Source organism: Ursus americanus, chromosome X, assembly GCF_024610735.1.
Source record: "Ursus americanus isolate L20-20 chromosome X, mUrsAme1.1.p, whole genome shotgun sequence".
NCBI lineage: Eukaryota > Metazoa > Chordata > Mammalia > Carnivora > Ursidae > Ursus > Ursus americanus.
Genome location: NC_142164.1, coordinates 1,522,315 through 1,543,652, shown reverse-complemented (window position 1 = coordinate 1,543,652; position 21,338 = coordinate 1,522,315). Strand labels below are relative to the sequence as shown.

The 21,338-nt window shown below is 50.6% G+C and overlaps 1 protein-coding gene across 4 annotated transcripts; it reads right to left on the bottom strand.

Moving 5' to 3' along the window:
* Positions 1-12,063: 12,063 nt before the first annotated feature.
* On the bottom strand, positions 12,064-15,586 carry PNCK (pregnancy up-regulated nonubiquitous CaM kinase). 4 transcript variants are annotated; one of them, XM_045802405.2, is made up of 12 exons: positions 15,524-15,586; positions 14,745-14,814; positions 14,421-14,552; positions 14,047-14,121; positions 13,815-13,953; positions 13,597-13,720; positions 13,350-13,425; positions 13,142-13,254; positions 12,958-13,036; positions 12,781-12,868; positions 12,484-12,628; positions 12,064-12,195 (listed from the first exon to the last, which is right to left on the bottom strand). In XM_045802405.2, the coding sequence occupies exons 2-11, from the start codon at positions 14,810-14,812 to the stop codon at positions 12,491-12,493; spliced, it is 1,032 nt and encodes a 343-aa protein (XP_045658361.2). In that variant the 5' UTR covers positions 14,813-14,814; positions 15,524-15,586; the 3' UTR covers positions 12,064-12,195; positions 12,484-12,490. The 4 variants fall into 4 exon arrangements, with proteins under 4 accessions (XP_045658361.2, XP_045658362.2, XP_087715712.1 ...); XM_045802406.2 differs by having other exon boundaries at positions 13,142-13,203; XM_087859586.1 differs by lacking the exon at positions 15,524-15,586 and adding an exon at positions 15,274-15,498.
* Between the last annotated feature and the right edge of the window lie 5,752 nt (positions 15,587-21,338).

The following is a 21,338-nucleotide window of genomic DNA, read 5'->3' as shown; positions in this document are numbered from 1 at the left end:
AAAACCCCAGTAGGTCAGGATCAGGTGTAATAGTTTGTCCTGAAGGCAGGCCTTAGTAAGAACAGAATGCTCTGGTGTATTTCAAAATGCCTACTTTCCCCTCCTGCTGCCAGAAGCACGAGACTTTTCTCCAATCTTCACTGTGCAAACCTGGTAGGGCTTCTGGACATAAAACTCATAAAAGTGTGGGGTCCTCCCTAAGATCAGGCCCCCTCCCTGGATATTTATTTTGACCTCTTAGACATGTCCACACTGAACCTCAAGCAATTCCTCAATTAAAATTCAGGTTTTCCTACCCCAGCACTGTTCTCTTCTGGGTTTGTGCTCTGCTAAGCTGTGATTCTCTGTATTTGCCCATCCAGTGTGTGGAGCAGTGGTTTGCCCTGTGAACTCACTTCTCTGACTTTTCAGTGTGTTCAGCTTTGTACTGGTGACACCCAAGCTCCTTCCATTCTGGACTGTTTTAACCAAAGATATATAATAAACCAAGAAGCTAAATTTCGGGAGCCTGTGGCATCCTCGCCTAGGTTTGCTCCCATCCCTCTCAGCTTGTTTTGGCATGGGCCAGGGCAAGGCAACCCTTGGAGACCAGCAGCTTCTCTGCCTAGGTTTGAGGAAAGCTAACTCAGTTTGGAGTGGTGGATAATACCTACATCCAGGGACATTCTCAGTGGAAGTGACTTCTCAGAGGCAAACCAGCCAGGAAGAGCTAACAACGCAACTTCACTAGACCGAGATTATGAATGTGGTTGGGGCAAGCATATTCCTAGCTAACTGGAAAATGAAGAGATCTCAAACTATTCATGCTCTCCTGGACTATCTTGCGGCTACACACATGTATATAGGAGACTCAAAAGGACCCAGTAGAAAGAAATCACAAGGCAGACCTTCAAATAGCCTGAACACTCAAAGAGCTCCCCTACCCATGCACAGATCCATCAACAGCGTACAGAAGCCTTACTACCTGAAGATGTCTTTAGTAGTTTCCATCCATTTAATGGCCAGCCACTAAACTAGGCTGATACAAGGGCAGCCCCTACAAAACCAAGTTTAAATTTTTAAACAACAATATTTTTTTTTAAACCAAGCAGAAGGGCATCTGGGTGGCTCAATTGGTTAACCGTCTGACACTTGATCTCAGCTCAAGTCTTGATCTCAGGGTAGTAAGTTCAATCCCCATGCTAGGCTCTGTACTGGGCATGGAGACTACTTATAAAAGGGGGGGACACCTGGGTAGTTCAGTCAGTTAAGTCCCCGACTCTTGATTTAGGCTCAAGTTGCAATCTCAGGGCCATGAGTTCAAACCCCACCTTGGCTCTGTGCTCAGCTGGGAGTCAGCTTCTCTCCCTCTCCTTCTCCATCTCCCTCTGCCCTTCCCCCTGCTCATGCTCTCTCTCTCTCAAATAAATAAATAAATATAAACAGATATTAGTGATTGCACACTGGAAGGGACAGATTTTACAGATTTAGTCCAGAAAAGTTACATAACAAAGTAGAAAACAAGTGACAACACACACACACACACACACACACACACAGAGCAAAAACAACCTCTAGAGGGAAAGGGAATATCAGAATTCACCATTGCTGGAAAATATCATCCAAAATGTTCGATTTTCAACAAAAGAATTTACAGACATGCAAAGAAATGGCAAAGCATGATCCACATTCAGGAAAACAATCAAGCAATAGAAACTACCTATGAGTGTTCCAAGATGTTGGAGCTAGCAGATAAAAACTTCAAAGCAGTTATTACAAATATGTTCGAAGTACTAAAGAAAACCACTGTTTAAATAGTTAAAGGAAAGTACGACAACAATGAGTCAACAAAAAGATATTCTTGATAAGGTTATAGAAATTATTTTTTTAAATAACCACATGGAGGGACACCTGGGTGGCTCAGTCGGTTAAGTGTCTGACTCTTGATTTCAGCTCAGGTCATGATCTCAGGGGTGTGGGGTTGAGCCCTGCATTGGGCTCCATGCACAATGGAGAGTCTGCTTCAGGATTTTCTCTCTCTCCCTCTGCCTCTGCCCGTGTCCCTGCTCATACTCTTGCTGTCTCTCTAAAATAAATAAATATTTTTTTTTTAAATTTTAAATAAAGTGGCAACTGAGTGGCTCAGTCGGTGAAGTACCTGCCTTTGGCTCAGGTCATGATCCCAGGGTCCTGGGATCAAGTCCCACATCAGGCTCTGCTCAGTGAGGAGCCTGCTTCTCTCTCTGCCACTCCCCCTGCTTGTGCTCTCTCTCTCTCTCTCTCAAATAAATAAATAAAATCTTTATTTAAAAATAATAAAAATAAATAACTAAATGGAAATCATGGAGTTGAAGAGTATAATAACTGAAATGAAAACTTCTCTAAACGTATTCAAGAGTAGGTTCAAGATGCTGGAAAAGAGAATTAATGAATTTGAAAATAGATCAACATAAATTACCCAATCTGAAAACCGGAGAGAAAAATGATTGAGCCTCAGAGACCTCTAGAACATCAAGCATAGTATGCTTTGAAGAGGAGGAGAGAAAGGGGCAGAATAAACATTTGAAGAAATAATGGTAGAAACACCCCAAAATTTATGAGAAATGTTAATTAAACCCAAGAAGTCCAAAGAATCCCAAGTAATATAAACACAAATGGAGTTAGTTGTAGACACTTCATAAGCAAAGATAAAAGCCAAAGATAATCCGTTTTGAAAGCAATAAAAGAAAAATGACCCATGCAGAAGGGAACCACAATGAAATTAGCAGAATCAGTGGAGGCCAATAGATAGTGGAATGACATAAACAAAGAACTGGGAAAAAATACTATCAATCAAAAATTCTATATCCAGCAAAACTGTCCTTTAAAAGTTGACGGTTAAATGGGGGTGCCTGGCTGGCTCAGTCAGTAGAGCATGCAACTCTTGATCTCAGGGTTGTGAGTTCCAGCCCCACACTGGGTGTAGAGATTACTTAAAAATAAGATCTTAAAAAAATTAAAAGTTGAAGATTAAAAAAAAAAAAAAGAGAGAGAGAGAGATTCCCAGATACACAAAGACTGAGAAGACTCACTGCTAGTATAGTTCTTTACAGGAAATATTAAAAGAAGTCCTTCAGGCTGACACCAGTTTGTAACTCAAATTCAAAGGAAGAAATGAAGAAGAGCAAAAATGATTAATATGTATGCTAATATAGAAGTCTCAATATGTTTTTCCTCATTTCTTCTCTTAACTTCTTTAAAGGACATAAGATTGTATAAAGAAAGCAATAACTGTAACAATGTATTATTCGATTTATAACCTATATATATGTAATACACATAATACATAACATTAACTGTGCCAAAGAGGAGGGAAAGAATGGATCTATATTGGGGCAAAGCCTCTACATTTTACCAAAATTGAGTATTAATGTGAAGTAGATTGTGATTAGTTAAGATGTATATTGTAATGCAACTGTAATTCAAAAAATATATAGTTCAAAAAAATCAACACGGAAAATAAAATGGTACATAAAATAGTAAATAAGAATATTTAATACAAGAGAAGGCAGTCAAAGAAGAGAGGAACAAAAAAGAATGAATATATATAGAAAACAAATAGCAAAATGGGTATTGTAAACCCAACTACATCGATCATTACATTAAATGTGCATGGTCTAAACACCACAATCAAAAATCAGAGATTCAAAAAAGCAAGATTCAACTAACTACATATTGTTTCAAGAAGACAAATCTTAGATTCAAAGACAAAAATAGATTGAAAGTAAAAGGATAGAAAAAATATATCATGCAAACAGTAACCACAAGAGAGCTGGAGTGGCTATATTAATATTAGATAAAATAGACTTTAAGACCAAAGCTATTATTAAAGAAAAAAGGGACATTTCATAATAACAAAAGGGTCAATTCATCAGGAAGATATAGAAGATATAGCAATTATAAGCATATACACATCTAACAACACATAAAGCAAAAATGGACAGAAAAGAGAAAGAGACAATTCAACTATGACAGTTGGAGATTTCAATACTCCACTTTTCAATAATTGATAAAACTAGAAAGAACATCAGCAAGATACAGAAATCTTTTTTTTAAGATTTATTTATTTGAAAGAGAGAGAGTAAAAGCACAAGCAGGAAGGAGGGGCAGAGGGAGAGGGAGAAGCAGACACCCCACTGAGCAGGGATCCCAATGTGGGGCTTGATCCCAGGACCCTGGGATCATCGCCTGAGCTGAAAGCAGATACTTAACCAACTGAGCCTCCCAGGCATGCCAAGATACAGAAATCTTAAACAACACTATCAACAAAGCTGACCGAACTAAAATCTATGGAACACTCCACTCAACAAATGCAGAGTACTCACTCTTTTCAAATATTTATGGAACATTTCTAGGACAGACTAGAACTTAAACCACAAAACAAGTTTCAATACATGTAAAAGGATAGGAATAATACAGAATATGTTCTCTGACCATAACAGAATTAAATTAGAAATCAAAAACAAAAACATCTAGGAAATTCAAAAATATTTGGAAATTGAATAAAACACTTCTTTTTTAAGATTTTATTTACTTATCTGATAGAGAGAGAACAAGCAGGCAGAGTGGCAGGCCGAGGGGGAGGGAGAAGCAGGCTCCCTGCTGAGTAGAGAGCCCAACGTGGGGCTTGATCCCAGGACTCTGGGATCTTGACCTGAGCTAAAGGCAGCCACTTAACAAACTGAGCCACCCAGGTGCCCTCAAAACTCTTCTAAATAACCCACAAGTCAAAGAAAACATTACAAGGGGAATTATAAAATACTTTGAAACAAATGAAAATGAAAATTCAACATATCAAAATTATGGGATGCAGCTAAAGCAGTACTTAGGAGGAAATTTAAAGCTTTAAATGCCTCAACGGGGGATGCCTGGGTGGCTCAGTCGTTAAGCGTCTGCCTTCGGCTCAGGGCGTGATCCCGGCATTATGGGATCGAGCCCCACATCAGGCTCTTCTGCTAGGAGCCTGCTTCTTCCTCTCCCACTCCCCCTGCTTGTGTTCCCTCTCTCGCTGGCTGCCCCTCTCTGTGTCAAATAAATAAATAAAATATAAATAAATAAATAAATAAATAAATAAATAAATAAATGCCTCAACCAGCCAAAAAAGAAAGGTCTCAAGTCAACAGCCTAGTGATCTACCTTAATAACCTAGAAAAAGAAAAGCAAACTAAATCCAAAGCAAGCCAACATATGATTGGTGTAGAAAAGATTGATATAGAAAACAGAAGAAAAACAGAAAACTGAGGAAAACAAATTTTGTTCTTTGAAAAGATCAACTAAACTGATCTTACCTGGACTGATCAAGAAAAAAGATTACCAAGATCAAGAATGAAGAGGGGGACATTACTACTGAATGACAGAAATTGGAAGGATTCTAAGGCAATGTTTTGAACAACTTTATGGCAACAAATTAGACAATTCAGATGAAATGGACAAATTCTTAGAAAGAAAGAAATAACCAAAATTGAGTTTAAAAGAAATAGAAAATCTGAATAGACTTATAATAAGCAAATAAATTGAATTAGTCATTTAAATTGTTCCACAGCAGAAGAAATGAATAGACATTTCTCCAAAGAAGACATCCAGATGGCCAATAGACACATAAAAAGACGCTCAACATCACTGATCATCAGGAAAATGCAAATCAAAACTACAATGAGATATCCCCTCACACCTGTCAGAAAGTCTAAAATCAACAACACAAGAAACAAGTGTTGGCAAGGATGTGGGGGAAAAGAAACTCTTGCACTGCTGATGGAAATGCAAACTGGGGCAGCCACTGTGGAAAACAGTATGGAGGGTCCTCAAAAAGTTAAAATAGCACTACCCTACAATCCAGTAATCGTACCACTGGGTATTTACCCCCAAAATACAAAAACAGTAATTCAAAGGAATACACGCACCCCTATGTTTATAGCAACATTATTTACAATAGCCAAATTATGGAAATGGTCCAAGTATCCATCAATAGAATGGATGAAGAAGATGTGAGATATATATATATATATATATATATATATATATATATATATATATATATATATATATATAATGGAATACTATTCAGCCATAAAAAGAATGAAATCTTGCCATTTGCAACAGCATGGCTGGAGCTAGAGAGTATCGTGCTAAGCGAAATAAGTCAGTCAGAGAAAGACAAATACCATATGATATCACTCATATGTGGAATTTAAGAAACAAAAACAAAACAAAAACCAAGCAAAACAGAGAGAGAGAGAGACAAACCAAGGAATAGATTTTTAGCTATACCTGAGAACACACTGATGGTTCCCAGAGGGGAGGTGGGTGGGGGGCAACAGGGATTAAGAAGCACACTTGTCATGATGAGCACTGGGTGGCGTATGCAATTGTTGAATCTCTTTATTGTACACCTGAAACAGATATAACATTGCATGTTAACTATACTGGGATTAAAATAATAGGATGAGGAGAAAAAGGAACCCTCTTGCACTGTTGGTGGGAATGCAAACTGGTGCAACCACTGTGGGAAACAGTACGGAGGGTCCTCAAAAAGTTAAACATAGAACGACCCTATGATCCAGTAATCGCACCACTGGATATTTACCTCCAAAATACAAAAACACAAATTCACTCATTCGGTTAAGCTCGGTCGGTTAAGCATCTGTCTTCAGCTCAGATCATAATCCCAGAGTCTTGGGATCGAGCCCCACCTCGGGCTCCCTGCTCAGTGGGGGGTCTGTGTCTCCCTCTCCCTCTACTCCTCCCCTGCTCATGCTCGCTCTCTCGCCCTCGCTCTCTCTCAAGTGAACAAATAAAATACTTTTAAACAAAATAATTAATTAATTAATGTTCCCACAAAGAAAATCCAAGCCCAGAAGTCTGCACAGGTGAACTCTATCAAATAACATAACTGAAAATATATGTCCATAGAAAAACTTGCATAGAAATGATCATAGCAGCATTATTCACAATAGCCAAAAGGTGAAGACAACCCAAATGTCCATCAATGGATGCATGGATTAACAAAATATGGTCTACCCATACAATGGAACAGCATTCAGCTATAAAAAAAGAAATGAAGTACTCTTACATGCTATAATGTGGGTGACCTCAAAAACATTATGATAAACATAAGAAGTTAGACACAAAGGGTCACATATTGTTTGATTGCATTTATGTAAAATATCAGAAGAGGCAAATCCACAGAGACAGAATGTAGATTAGTGGTTGCCAGAGGCTGGGAGAGCAGGGGTGTTGGGGAAAATGGGGAGTAACCACTAATAGCTACAGAGTTTTTTGGGGGGTGATGAAAATGATTTGGAATTAGATCATGGTGATGGTTGCTCACCTTCATAAATATACTAAAAACCAATAAATTGTACATTTTAAAGGGTGAATTTTTTAATATGTGAATTATATCTCCATAAAATAAAACAAATTCTAACTTTGAAAGCAAAAGGATTAAACAAGATACACCAGACAAATATTAACCAAAAGAAGGTTGTGATTGCTATGTTACTGTCAGGCAGAGCACACTATAAGGCAAAAGCATTACAGTATCAATGCGTGTCACTACATTTGATCGAATACCCAACTTACCTGAAATATGTAGCAATTCTAAATTCATCTGCACTTAATAACCTAACTTAAAAACACATAAAGCAATAGTTGAAGGAACTATAAGGATAAACTGAGAAACAGCCATCAGGCCTCTACTCAGGGCATCATGTGAGGCAGGCTTGGCTCCCGGGCAACAAGAAGTATCAACATCTCCACGGGGCCTCAGGGCGCCTGGGTGGCTCCATAGGTTGAGCGTCCGACTCTTGATTTTGGCTTGGGTCATGATCTCAGGGTCCTGGGATCAAGCCCTGTGTCCACCTCCCAGGTGAGGGTGTAGCCTCCTGGGGGTTCTCTCTCTCCCTCGCCCTCTGTCCCTGCCCCCTACTTGTGCACGCACACGGGTGCGCACTCTCTCTCTTCCTCTAAAGAAAAAAAATTTTTTTAATCTCCATGGGGCCCGGAGACGAGATCTGGAGATGAGGTTTTTATATTTATCACAAAAGGCCAGATAGGGTTGAAATATACTGAAAACCTCTCTTAAAGCAAAAATCTAATCCTGTCACTGCCCTGCCTACAAATAGCCCTCCAATGGTTCCCAGCGCCCTCTTAAGAAAGTTCACTTTCCAGGCCAATCTCTAGCCACTGGTCACAACTGCCAGCCAACAACCAAAGCGGGTTATTTGTTATTTCCCAAACACTTCACACTTCATGTCTTGCCCACCTGAGGAGACAGGGCTGGAGGCAAGGCTGCTTGGACTAAGCTGGGATTGGGTAGAGAACATGGCTGCCATGTGCCCACCAAGTGGCTGGCAGAAAGGGCTGGGTCCTGACTGGTCCCCTCATCTCCTGAATAAGCCTGCTTCTCTCCTGGGTTCGACTCCTTCCCACCCCACCCCCCTCCATTTAGCCCACGACAAGTGATCTCCATCTTTCCAGGCCCACTTCAGCTGCCTGGTCACAAGCTCTCTCCGTCTCTTGCCTTGCCTCCCACATGGCCTCCCAGACATGTGTCCCTGCCACCAGCCCTGCCTCATCTCTAACACTGAACTCCAGAGGGGTCTTTCTAGGCCTCCGATCCCATGCTCCACCTCTGGCACTGTGGAAAGACCTCCAGGTTCCCATTTCCCAGGGAATGTAATGAAATGGAACCCAGGCCCAGGGCTCCCCCTGTTTCCTCACACTGATAACATACACTCGCACAGAGAAGGATGAGGAACCCCCCCATCTTTTCCTCAAGTCCCCACCCACCTTCATGCTCCCAGTGAGCCCTCCTCATTTGCACAGAGGCAGTCAGGGGGGTAAAGGAGAAGGCTGTGTGGCCTTGGCTCAGTCGCTTGGCCTCTCTGTGTCTTAGTTTCCCCATATGTAAAATGGAGATGATAAGGAGAGGTCCGAGTTATTACATATGAAGCTCTCTGAAACAGTGCCTGGCACGTGGCAATGCTCAAAATAAAGCTAGATCCACATCCGCAAAAAAAGGATGAGAAATAGTCTCTTTTGCTCTGTTTCGGTGCCCCTTCAGGCACCTCAAACTCACCATGTCCAAAACCTACCTTGTCTCTTCCCCAAACCCACCCCATTGAACCCTTCTTGGTAAATGGTCCCAAACGTATGGGCCACCTGGGAACCCATCTCCTTCGTTCCCCACCCCAACTGATCACTGACTCCTCAAGAGCTCCCAGGACCACCCCCACCCCAATCAGTCTTCCCATCCCCAGCGTGGACCCACAGGTTGAGCATCTCCCGAAACCGTGCCACCCACAGGTTCGCTCCAAGACAGAGTATGTGACCCAGCCTGAGAGCTGAGAAGAGGCCAGCCCACTGGACCCTGCTCCCAACTCACAGTGCCCAACTTTTCCAGCTGTCCACGCTCAGCACCTGCTACCCCTCCAGGGGGTCACCACTGCTCACAGACTAAGGTCCAGCTCTTACCCTGCCAGGCCTGAGCACCTGTTGTTCCCCAAGCCTGAAATGCTCTCACAGAGCCCCTATCCCCCGCCCCCAGCCAAGCTCACTCTCCACCCACCATACCCCCAACTCTTGCCTTTGGCTGCACCAGTCTCTCTCCCAGACAGCAAGACCTACGTCCTCGGCACCTAGGCGACCCAAAGATTTTCTCTCACAAACTGCCCCCTCTGATGGGAAGGGCTCTGATGGATGAAGGATGCTGCCCCTGCCTGCCCTGGAGGCCCCCCATCTCCCAGATGGGAAGGGCAGGACTTCTCCTCCAAGTGATGACTTCACCAGGGCCCGATGAGGGGGGACAGTGGGGAGGAGGGCAGTTGGGGAGAGGAATGGTTTTGAGCAGCTGCCCCAGGTGGTAAAGAACTGGGAGGATTGATGGATGTTTTTAGGTGTGGTCATGGCGCCTCCTGCTGGTAGGAAGCCAAATTGCACCCTTTGTCACGGCAGGCGGCCCTGCAGCCCCAACTGCGCAATGGTCTGGCCATCTCTCTGAACCAGTGCGGACTCCTATCATCCGAGTGAGCTCACCCCCTCCGTTACAGGGCCTCCTTTGCAAGGGCAGGCACCTTGCATGCTGGGCCCAGCAGCTGGCACAAAGTAGAGGCCAAACCAAGAACAAGTAGGTGTCTTGAGAGTCCAGTGTGAAGACGTCAGAGGTGTCATGACGGGAGATGACAAGGGCCCAAGTGAGAGCTAAGGAGAGGCCAAACAGGTCATTGGAGGCGAGGGGACCAAGCTGTTTAGGCCTGGCCGTGGCACTGGCCGCCTGAGGTCCCCTGGACTGTGGGCAGAGAAAGGAGAGCAGGCATGGTAGGACTGGATTGTGTGACCCAAATGCCTGGAGTGAAGAATGACCTAGAAGTGGCCATGGGGACAGAAGAGGAAGCTGCCTACCACACTCCAGATTTGCCCTGGGCTCAGGGGCCCATGGGGGCTTATGCACGGGGCAATATGGAGCAGGAAGGGGGTGGGAGGAAGCTAGAAGAAGAAAGCTACAGAGGGGTTTGTGTGCCTGGGAATGAGCAGGCAGGCATGCCCATGCCGGATGTGCCCATTCCCAGCTCTCTGCAGGTGCACTGTGCCCAGCTGTTCTTCTCAGTGCAAGCCAGGCCCCCTGGATCCAACCCCAACACCGCCGCAGGCCTCAGCAGCACACACACACACACACACACACACACACCCGCGCCTGCCCACAGAAACCCAGGCCAACCCTGCTTGGGCCTCACGGCCTCCCTTCGGGTCCTAAAGGTCGACAAGGAGAAGGGTCTCCTCCATCATGCTCTGCAATGGGGGCTGGCGGGGAGCAGCAGGGGCAGGAGTCAGCGGGGAGAAGGATGGCCAGTTTGCCCGGGACTCTGAGGGTGCTTCCTCTGCTCTGGTTAGGGCTCAAGAGTGGCCCTAAGAGTCTGCCCCTAGTGGAGGGAGGGAGTAGGGAGGGAGAAGGCCTAGCAGGGCCAGGAGACACTTGAGGTCCTGGAAGGCAGGACTCTGGAGCCCTGGCCCACCCAGAATGCGGTTGCCAGGGGCAGGGCCCATGCAGACTAGAGGACTCTCCACCCCTCTTCACACCAGAAGCCATCACCAGCCCAGCCATGGCATCTTCCTATCCCGAGAGCATCATGCCCTCCCCTCCCTCACCGTGTAGCACATGGGCTCCAAGCCGCAGGACAGGACAGGCGGTGCCCCCCGCTGGCTAAGGAGTGCCTCCTCCACCTTCTGCACAGGGAGGTCCCCCTGGAAATGCTGTCTGTCGAGCCAGGGCGGTGGAAAGGTGGGGCGAAGGGAGGGAGAGGTTGGAGGAGACAGCCCAGGGCTCTGGTCGCCCTCCGGGCTACACTGGGCCTCCACTTGCCTATGAGCCCTTCCTAGCCCGTCCCTGCATCCGATCCCCAGGGGACCAGAGACGGAGCTCCGTGGACCCCGGTTCGGCCTCCCGACACCCCCCTCGGCTGGCAGTCCACAAGGCCTGAGCTGCCTCCATTTTCTCCCAAGGAGCCAGAGCCACATGCAGGCTGACCTCTAGGGTGGCAGAGCTGGCCGGCCAGGCCGCCTCTTGTTGGCACTTTGGGGGGGACAGGGACAGGAAATTCTTGAACAGCTGGGAGCTTGTCTGCTATGACGGGAGGGAACAGACGTTCAGGTGGCAGTGGGTAAGGTCGCATGGTGGGGTCCTGTGGGCAGTGGGCCTGCCTCCTTGGTTTCCCTCCCACAGGTGACATCCATCCCCTCCACAGTCATCCCCCATCCCTGTCCCTTACCCCTCCCTCCAGCTCGCCATTGGCCCATTGCTCTGTCTGTCTTTATTGATTTGGGGAAAACTAGAGGGGGGCTGGAGGGCCATGACGCAAAGCAGGACCACCACAGTCAGCAAAGCACAGAAGAGCGTGCAGGAAGAGCTGCCTCTAGAAGCCTCTTTGGCTCCTAGAGGGGGTGTGGTGGTGACAGTGGAAGAGAGTCCCTGTGGACACACCCCACCAGCCCCTAGGCGAGGGCAGAGCCTGGGTGGCAGATGGGGGAGTCCCACTCCTGCCCCAGTGCCATGCACCACACCCACACATCTCCAGCTTTCCAGCAGAGGCCAGCCCGGGGTCCTGGGGGTGGGGAAAGAGGACTGAAAGGGTCCACCCATGGGAAGGGAATCCAGGAGTCAATGCACTCGGCCACAGCATCTGCCTGGGGGGGAGAGGGTCAGAGAAGCACGAGGAAGGAGATCAGCAGGAGGGGCCCCCAGCCTGCCCTGCACCACCAATCCTCATGGTCCCCTCAGTCACTAGTCCCCGCTGGCTTCTATTGTCTGCTTCTGTGGGAACCCCACCTCCTTCCCTCTATCTACACTTTCTGCCCTCAGCCCTCTGCTCTATGGGGTCCTCCCCACTTAGTCCTTGGCCACATGGAGCCCAGCCCCTTCTAAGTTCACTCGGGAGTGAGCTCCCAGTGGGTGCAGGGCCCACACTCACACACCTGGGCATCACCACTTGGGGGGCTGGCTGGACCGGAGGCCAGGGTGGCTGTGGCGGGCCATCCTCCGCTCTGAGGCCTCCTCTCCCTCTGGGCTTTGCCCCAGCTTGCGGATGTGGTGCAGGAAGGAGGTAGCATTGAATGCTCGCTGTGGGGAGAGAGGGTTGTCAGACCATGGCCCGGCCATGGCCCCAAGACTTTGAGGACCACAGAGGCCACTGGCAGCCCAGGCCATCCGCCTGAGGGGTGGGGGGTGGGGGCAGCCTCGAGCCAGGTCCACAGGCCCCTCCCCACGCTGACCTTCCAGTGGGTCCGGGCAAAATTCTTCTGGATCTGCTCACTGACTGAGCCCAGGATGTCCTTGTCAAAGGCCGCATCCCCAGAGATCCTAGGGGGAGGCCAAGGGTCAGTGGTGGAAAAGTCTCTGAGGGTATGGTCCCTCTGGTCCCAAGACAGGTTGGCACGGGTCCCACTCACCAAAGATGCTGTAAAGCCTGCTGGCAGGTGAACCTCTTCTGGGGGTCTCGCTCCAGAAGGTGCCGGATGAAGTCTTTGGCTGGAGTGGGGATGTCAGGTCAGCCCACCCCATCCCCACTCCCCGTGTCACTCCCCGCCACCCCCCCCACCCCCCCCCCGTGCTCGGGGCCAGCTTGAAGTTCACCTGATTCTGAGATGTCATCCCAAAAGGGAGAGTCAAACTCGTAGCTGGCCCTCAGGATCTGGCTGAAGAGTTCAGGATCGCTCTCGTCGTAGAAAGGGGGATACCCACACAGCCTGGCACCCACACATGAATCACCCAGCTGCCCAGTCCTCCCCAACCCAGCAGAAAGTAGGCAGGCAGAAGAAGAGCCTTCCCAGGGGTCACTCACAAGATGTAGGAGATGACACCCAGGGCCCACACATCCACAGCCTTCCCGTAGGGTTTCTGCTCCAAGAGCTCCGGGGCTGGGGGCCAGAGACAGACAGACACACACCCGCACGCACACGTACCACGCCTTCAGCCTAGTTAACCCCAGGAATGACCCACCACCTACCCTGCCCCTGAGTACATGGCTCCCGTAGTGTCCCCCAGCCCCCCTAGCCCCCGGTGAGCCTCAGGGTGCCCCCCTCACTGACCCACATATCCCGGGGTCCCACAGGCGGTGCCTAGCATGTTGCCAGCCTGGATTTTGGAGAGGCCAAAGTCGGAGACCATGATTTTGGAGTCCTCAAAGGGCGTGGCATAGAGGAGGTTTTCAGGCTATGACACGGGCACCAGAGAAAGTGCCAGGTCAGCCCTGGCATGGCTGCTGGTGCTGGGCACCCCCCAGGCAGGCAGGCAGGAGGGCAGGCACCTTGAGGTCTCGGTGGACGATGCCCAAGCTGTGCAGGTAGGAGACGGCACCGAGGACCTGGCCCACTAGGTGGCTGGCGTCCTTCTCTGTGTAGGAGCCACGCTCCATGATGCGGTCAAACAGCTCGCCCCCTGTCACCCTGGGGGGAGTGGGGGCTCAGCTAATTCAGGCCCATCGGCCCCCCACTCACCACCCAGCCCCGGCCACCCCATCCTGCCCCTGCCCTCCTCACAGCTCCATGGCCAGGTAGAGATGGGAAGGGCTCTCATGGACGTCCTCCAGAGCCACGATGTTGGGGTGGCTGACCCTGCAATGGCAAGATAAAGGCCCTTATGGGCCACCACAGCCCCCTCTGGGCCTCTCAGGGTCTAGGAGGCCTTTGTCCTGCCCCCCCCCACCCCACTGGGAAAGACTTCCTCCCTCTTCTCTTCCTCCCTCCTCTGCCCCCCTTCCCTACCACAGGCCACCCCTGCCCGGTCCAGCAAGGCAGAGCCCCAGGCCAGGCGTTCCTGGGGCCGCAGAAAAGGCAGGGCGCTCTCCCCCCAGGGGCGCTCCTCCACTGCAGGCCTTGAGCCACTGGCAGCCTGGCCAGGGGCTGGCGCCCACCTGCGGAGCACTGCAATCTCGTTCTCCACCAGGGCCTCCTTGCCTCGAAGGGCCTTCTTGGGGATGCACTTGAGGGCCACAAGGTGTGAGGAGCCCCGCTCCTGGGCCAGCACCACCTCAGAAAAGGCGCCCCTGAGGCAGAGAGCGGGAGGCAGGAAGGGAGGGGGACGGGCAAAGAGGAGGAAAGGGGGGAGCAGAAGATGGGGAGGTCCTCCCAGTCCCACGCCACCCATCCGCCCCCCCCCCCACACTCACATATTCACTGACATACACACACACACACAGCATTCATTGACACACGTTCACTGACACACACACACTCACGAGCCGAGCTTCTCCCGGATCTCGTAGACGCTGCTGATGTCTTCCGTCTGTTTCTTGAGCAGCAGCATGTCTGTTGGGGGGTCGGGCAGAGATGAAGGGAGGCCCCCTGGGCGAAGCCACCCTCAGGGGCAGCCCTGCTGAGAAACACAGAAACCAGCCCCAGCCCAGATACGTTTCTCCCCTCCCCCACCGCCCAGGTCCGCACTCCCAGGTGGGCTACTCCCAGCGAGGCCACCGCATACACTCCTCCCCTCCCAGATACGAGGCCGCGATCCGGTGGCCCCCACCCTGACACCCCGACGGCGATCAGCACCCAGACACCTCCTCTATGCCTTCACACAACCGAGTCAGCTGCGGCCGGCCTCCTTCCAGAAGGCTCCGTGCACCCCCACCCCGTCCCCTCCGGGCCCACCCCCCATCCACAGCGCCCACAGACGACCCCCCCAACGCCCCCAGGCCTAGACCTGCCACCCACGGCCCAGCGCTCACGGCACGCGCCACTCAGGCCACCAACCCTCCCGAGATGCACCTGCGACCCCCGCGCCCAGCCGCCTGCCACGGCCACGGCCACCCACGCGGCCTCCCAAGTGCAGCCCGGCCCTGGGCGCCTCGGGGAGGGAGGGACTCGGCAGCCTCGGCCTCCGACGTCCCGAGCTGCGTGGGCCGCGCCGGGCTTGACAGGTGTGCGCGGGGGTGCGCGGGGGCTGCGGCTGCCGTGGCCCGGAATCCCACGCGCCCCCGCCCGCGCGCGCCCGCGCCCGGGAGCGCCGGGTGCGGACCTGGAGCCGAAACTGCAGCGTCGCCTCGCGCAGTGGCAGCCGCGCCGAGCCCCCCGCCCGCGCCCCGCCGGACCCGCCCCCTTCGCGCGCGCCCCCTCCGGCCGCCGGCGACTGAGCATGCGGTGGCCGAGCGCTGCCGTGGCGCTGCAGGGAGCCTTGTAAGGCAATGGGCCGGGACTGGCCGCCACAGCCTCCCTCCTGGGTCCTTCACGCCAGTTCCTGCCGGCTCCGGTCCCTAGGTGGCCTGACTGGGCCGGCCCCAGGGCCTTTGCACCACTGGTGTTCTCTGTCCGGAAGTCTCTTCACCCACATGTTGATGTGGCTCTCTGCGTGCCTTCAGGTCTGTTCCCTAGCCCCAGCCCTGCCACTGCCACTCTGTCACCCTGGCCTGAGCCCCCCATCAGCACTCAAATGGAGAACAACCACAGCATCCCCACTGGGCTCCTTCTGCCCTCTAACCCCACCCTTCACCCCCCCCCACCAACAGTCTCTTCCCCACTGAGCAGCCAGAGCATTTCTTATATTGAGATCATTTCACCTGGCCTCCAGACCCTCCCACAGCTCTCCATGTCATCAGGAGTCCTTACAGTGGCCTAAGGGCTCTGCATGATTGGTCTTCCTTCCCTATCATTGCCCTGGTCCCTTTTCACCCACTTTCCCCCTTGCTCAACTAGCTTTAACCAGTTCCAACCACACTGGCTTCCTAACTGGCCCTCAAATACACCACACATGCACCTGCCCCAGGGCCTTTGCACTCACTGCCTCTCTGCCTAGAATGCTCTTCACTCAGATCTCTGCTTGGCTTGCTCCCTCACTCTATCAAGTCTCAGCTCAAATTTCACCTCCCCCAACAGGCCTGCCCTGCCTGCGCAGCCCAGTCTCTAGTACATCACCCTGTCCACCCTGTCTTCAGATCCATCACTGCAATATCAGCTTCTCTGTCTTGCCTTCCTCATCAATGCATCCACCCCCAGAAAGTGTCTCTGCTGACCCAGCTTAGGGAAATAAGTTTCGGGTGACTGATTTCAATCCTTCATCCCACAATGAGTGGATTCTTCCCGTCCAGTCCCATCTCAGTTCTGGCACTCCTCCTAGGGGGGCTGGGCCCCACCGGGGATGAGGGGACGGGAGCTCATCCATACAGGCCGGTGCTGCAGGGGCTTTGTGGCGTTACAGGGTCCAGGGATGGCCTGCTTAATCTATCTCTGCAGGGGTCTGTGGGCCCTGGCAGGACACAGATCTTTTAAGAGGGTCCATAGCTCGGACAGAGGTTTTTCAAAATCATCTTTCCAGAACTCAGCTCCCACATGTCTCTGTCCAAAACTTGGTAAGTCTGAGAAGGCCCCTCCAGTTCCCGTTCCCATCCCCCTTTCCCAATCGTCCCCCCAGTCCAGTCAAGAAGGTTCCAGGGGCCCCAGCCCTCAGCAGTTTGCTCATCTCTGTGAACAGGGTTTCCTAGGAATGGAACTGACGGTGAGCCCCACCTCACCCTGACCAGAAGGCCTCTTTGTTCACGGACACCTGAACTAACTGACACAAACTGGAGCCCCATCTTACTTGTTTGTCTAATAATTACGCATCAACATGTCTGATCCACTGCTGCTGCTTTGGTCAAGCCAGAAGAAGTACCATCAGAGCCCCATGGTTGCAGGTGATAATAAGAAACGTAATTTAAATATGTCTGTGCTTCCGAGAGTCATGAAAGCCTGCCCACCTGGAGAAAGACGGCACCAGGAGACGTCTCTGAGGGGCAGCAGACGACAAGTGGAGGCAGGAAGAAAAGGACTCACCTCCAAAGGGAACATGGAAAGAAGAGTCAGAATCAGAGTTTGAGATGGACACAGGCATCAGGTCACCAGGGGATTTTGAGGCCATTGGTCTCATGTCAAAGGTGGTATCACAGTTGTTGGGCTTTTATAGAGGGACACCAGAAATTACACCCTTTGCAAGTGTGTAAACATCTGTTGAAATATTGTAGATGTCAACTTCAAAATGCCCTTGTGCGTGTTGAGTGGTTGGGATAAAGAGCTTTTCAAAAGGCTTTCAGGGGACCCCTTATAGAAAAATTAACTCCAACTTGACCATAGGCCTAAATGTAAAATATCAAACTTTTAGAAGAAAACAAAAGAGAAAAATCTGTCTTAGCTTGGGCTTCATGATAAGGTTTTAGATATGATAGGGAAAGCATGGCCCATGAGAAATTGGACTGTATCAACATTTCGAATGTTTGCTCTGCAAACAACACTATTAAAGAGAATGAGAAGACAAGGCACGGCTGGGGGGAAATCTTTGCAAAAGATATATCTGATAAAGGACTAGCATTCAAAATAGACAAGGAACTCAGGGGCACCTGCATGGCTCAGGTCATGATCTCAGGGTCCTGGGATGGAGCCCCATGTCTTTTGGGCTCTGTGCTCAGTGGGGAGTCTCCTTGAGATTCTCTCTCTCCCTCTCCTGTGCCTCCCCGCCAAAATAAATAAATAAATAAATAAACCTTAAAAAAAAAACAAAACCAAAACAAAAAAAAACCCTGTGGCCTGTCCAGACAATGAAAGCGCTATGAAGCAATGAAGAAGTGGATGAGTCTTGAATACATACAGCTACGTGCGGCATGAGTCCCCCTTGACATCCCAGAAAAAGCAAAACTACAGAGAGAGTAAACAGATCAGTGGTTGCCAGGGGTTTGAAAGAGGGGAGTAACGATTGACTAGAGGAAGCCCAGGAAATGTTTAGGGCCGTGAATCTGCTCAGAGCAGACACCCTGGGTAAGTCACGACCCAGAGAACTGTACGGCAGAAAGAGCGAACTTAACATCTGTAAATTCAAAAAAAAGTCCTTTAGGAAATTGGGGAATCTCAGGAAGGAATGCAGACTATGACAGAAGAATCTAGGTGTATTACAAATGTATGAAAGCATTTCACTGAAGGGGATTGGGGGAAACGGAATGAGTGGAGTCTGTAAGACCAAAAGCAAAAGGAGCACTGCGCTTTAGTTGACAATGTTGTTCCCCGCAAGGGTGAGAGTTAACAATTCTGAAGCCACTCTACATGCACACTGGAATTAAACAATTACGTAAATGGAAGGCAGATGCGGGGAGCCAGCTTGCTCACTGTTTGAGCGGGATGATACAGACAAGCAAGGGGGCGTGCTAGAACGATCCATGTGGTGATGGATCAGAGTTGGAGACATCAGTTTGAACTGACGTTTACCTTAATATACAGATGCATATGTATATATAAAATGTATATAGAGAATGTATAATAGAGATGCACATACTGTATCTGTTATATATCAATTTGTTATATAATATATAGATATGTTTATAGATATGTGTTAGCATACCCATACATTTCCTTGCTCTGTCAGTGAAGAGAGCCTAGAAGCAATAACACCGCAGTGACGATGAGCACACTAGAGCCAAGACCATGGTTTTTCTAGTAGCATTCTCCTATAAAGGGCTCCTTGGAGAAATGGCTCAGTCCAGGGCTGGGACAAGAAATACAGAGGATGAGCCTGGAGCACTTTATGATGCCAGAAAGTAAGGAAGGGAAGCGTCCTCCCCGTGCTGTCTCGCGTGCACACTCTCCCTCTCTCCCGCTCACACACACAGTGATGGGGGTATGACAAAGGAACACAGGAGCCAACTGAAAGAAAGGGTGCCCAGTCATCAAAGACGGAACAGTTTGAGCAACATAATAAATAAACTAGTACTGGGTTGTAATCCAAAGTATAAAACAAATATCCACTATTATAAATAAATGGTCAAATAAATAAAAGGGGGGGCAAATTCTGTGCAGAAAATTCTAAACAATTTACTCTTCAAGTGTGGGCTGCACAGAATGACTTCCTTCCAAAAAGGATGGATTGGAAAGGCGGAGATTCAATTTAAAGTGGAGACACCCCAAGAACAAGCGTGACCCCAGCCAGGTGATCGAGGTCAACGTGGACAGTGGTGAGTCATGTTGAGAGCATGGAGCCTTGCTAGGATGTGATGGAAAGGACATTAGGAGTAAGCCAAGGAAACCTGAGTTAAGACTATGGATTTTGGTTAATCACAATGAGCAATACTGGTTGATTATTCTAACAGAGTGTGTGGTCGGGGTGCTGGGGTGCAGGAGCACCTGGCTTGGGAGTCCCAAACAGAGTTCACAAATCCAAAGACAGAGAAACGAGTGGCGGTGAAACAGGAAAAGAGTTTATTTCAGGGAGGCCAACACCAGGAAGAGAGCAGACTAGCATCTCAAAGACTGTTTTGCAAAACGCCAAAAATACTTCCAGGTTTATATAAGGAAAATGTGGGGCAAAGGTGAGTGGGTACGTGCTGGTGGGCAATGAAGGTCAAATGAATCATCTCCTTGGAGTCAATTCTTAGCAGGGCCTTACTGGCTCGGGGCAGTCCCTCTGCTGGAGGGGTAGTTTCGGTTCACCCTCAGGGTCTTCCACCTGAGCCAAGAGACCCGCTGGAAAGAAGAAGCCAACTGGCAAGTCTGAGGTCAGAACGGAAGCAGCTGAAGTCCTATTTCACTAACGTAGAGTGTTGGAAAGAGGGGAAGCTGGGTGAGCCTGTGTGCAGGCCTGGAGGGTCAAACTGCCCCTCCCTGGCGCTGAGGACCCTCTCAGTCCCCCAGTCCCCAGCCCTGGAGGTGGCCTCAAGCCACTCTCCCTTCCTCAGTTGTTGAAAGCCCAAAGCCCTTCAAGGTGGGCTCCACCCTTCCCTCTGTTCCCAGCTAATTCTAATTCCAAAGCTCCTTGGGCCCCCACTCTATCCCCAGCTGCCGAGGTTCTCCAGGGATAACAGGGATAACGGGCCACCCCAGGGTGGGGGGGTCCTCCTCCCCATGCACCCATTCAGCCGCCCCCTGGCCATCGAGACCCAGTGAGCCCTGCAGCCCCAGGCACTGCAGGCACTGGGTCTGATTCCCAGCTGGAACCCCCAGGCCTCCCTGGACAATGAGAGCCTTCCGCTCACACTCCCTTCCTGCCCTCCCTCTAGCTCTCTCCTTCTCCCCTCCCCCTCGTTCTCGGCTCCCTGTCCAACCCCAGCCTAACTGGGCTCTGAGAGGGGGCCCTCCACGCCTTCTGCCCAGAGGGAACCCTTGCTCCTCACTTAGGAACTGCAGCAGCGAGAGCCCCCCCCCCCCCCGCCCGCCCACTCCCTCTGGTGCTCAGGAGTCGGCCTCACAGGGCCAGGAATACCAGAGCCTGGCAGGACAGGGCTGGGGGGAGCAGACACCCTCCTGGCCCTCTGCACCCCACTAACTCCCAGTAGCTACTGCCCGGGGAGGGGAGGGTGGCAAGACAGACCTCTGCAAAGCCCTGAGAACCCACCGAGGGCCGAAAATCCCTCCGCTCTTGATCTGCGCAGGTGGCCCGTGCTCCGTGTGAGCTGCCCCAGGAACGCCGCCACCGCCGCTGTCCTTACTGGTTCCGATGCTGCCACAGGCTGCTTGGGTCAGCACCCCAGAGGCCAGAGTTCCGGCTTCCAGCTCCCACTTTGGACAACTCCTGCTAATTCACCCTGGCCAGAGGCGAGGCTGGGTCCGTGAACATCACGCACCACACAAGCCTGGCTCACCTTGGCTTGGCGCAGGAGGCAGTGTGGGTTCCGTGAGGATGCGCACCCCCCTCCCTGGCCTCGGGGGACAGGTGGCAGCGGAGCTGTTTGCAGAGTCAGAGGGAGGTCAACCCAGCCGGTGGGCCCCACATGGGCCAAGGCATAGGGAGGTCAGCTCAGGAGGCAAACTGATCCTCAGTGCTGGGGAGAGCCCCCAGGCCAGCTCTTGCCCAATTCCGCACACCTTGCAAGGGAATTTTG

Excerpts from the sequence above, each read along its gene's own strand:
- PNCK (XM_045802405.2), bottom strand. The coding sequence starts at position 14,812 with ATGCTGCTGCTCAAGAAACAGACGGAAGACATCAGCAGCGTCTACGAG. Across the intron at positions 13,426-13,596 it reads TGGGACCCCGGGATATGTGG|CCCCGGAGCTCTTGGAGCAG; the intron begins GTCAGTGAGGGG and ends TCTGGCCCCCAG. Across the intron at positions 13,255-13,349 it reads GGTGTCATCTCCTACATCTT|GCTGTGTGGGTATCCCCCTT; the intron begins GTGAGTGACCCC and ends TGTGGGTGCCAG.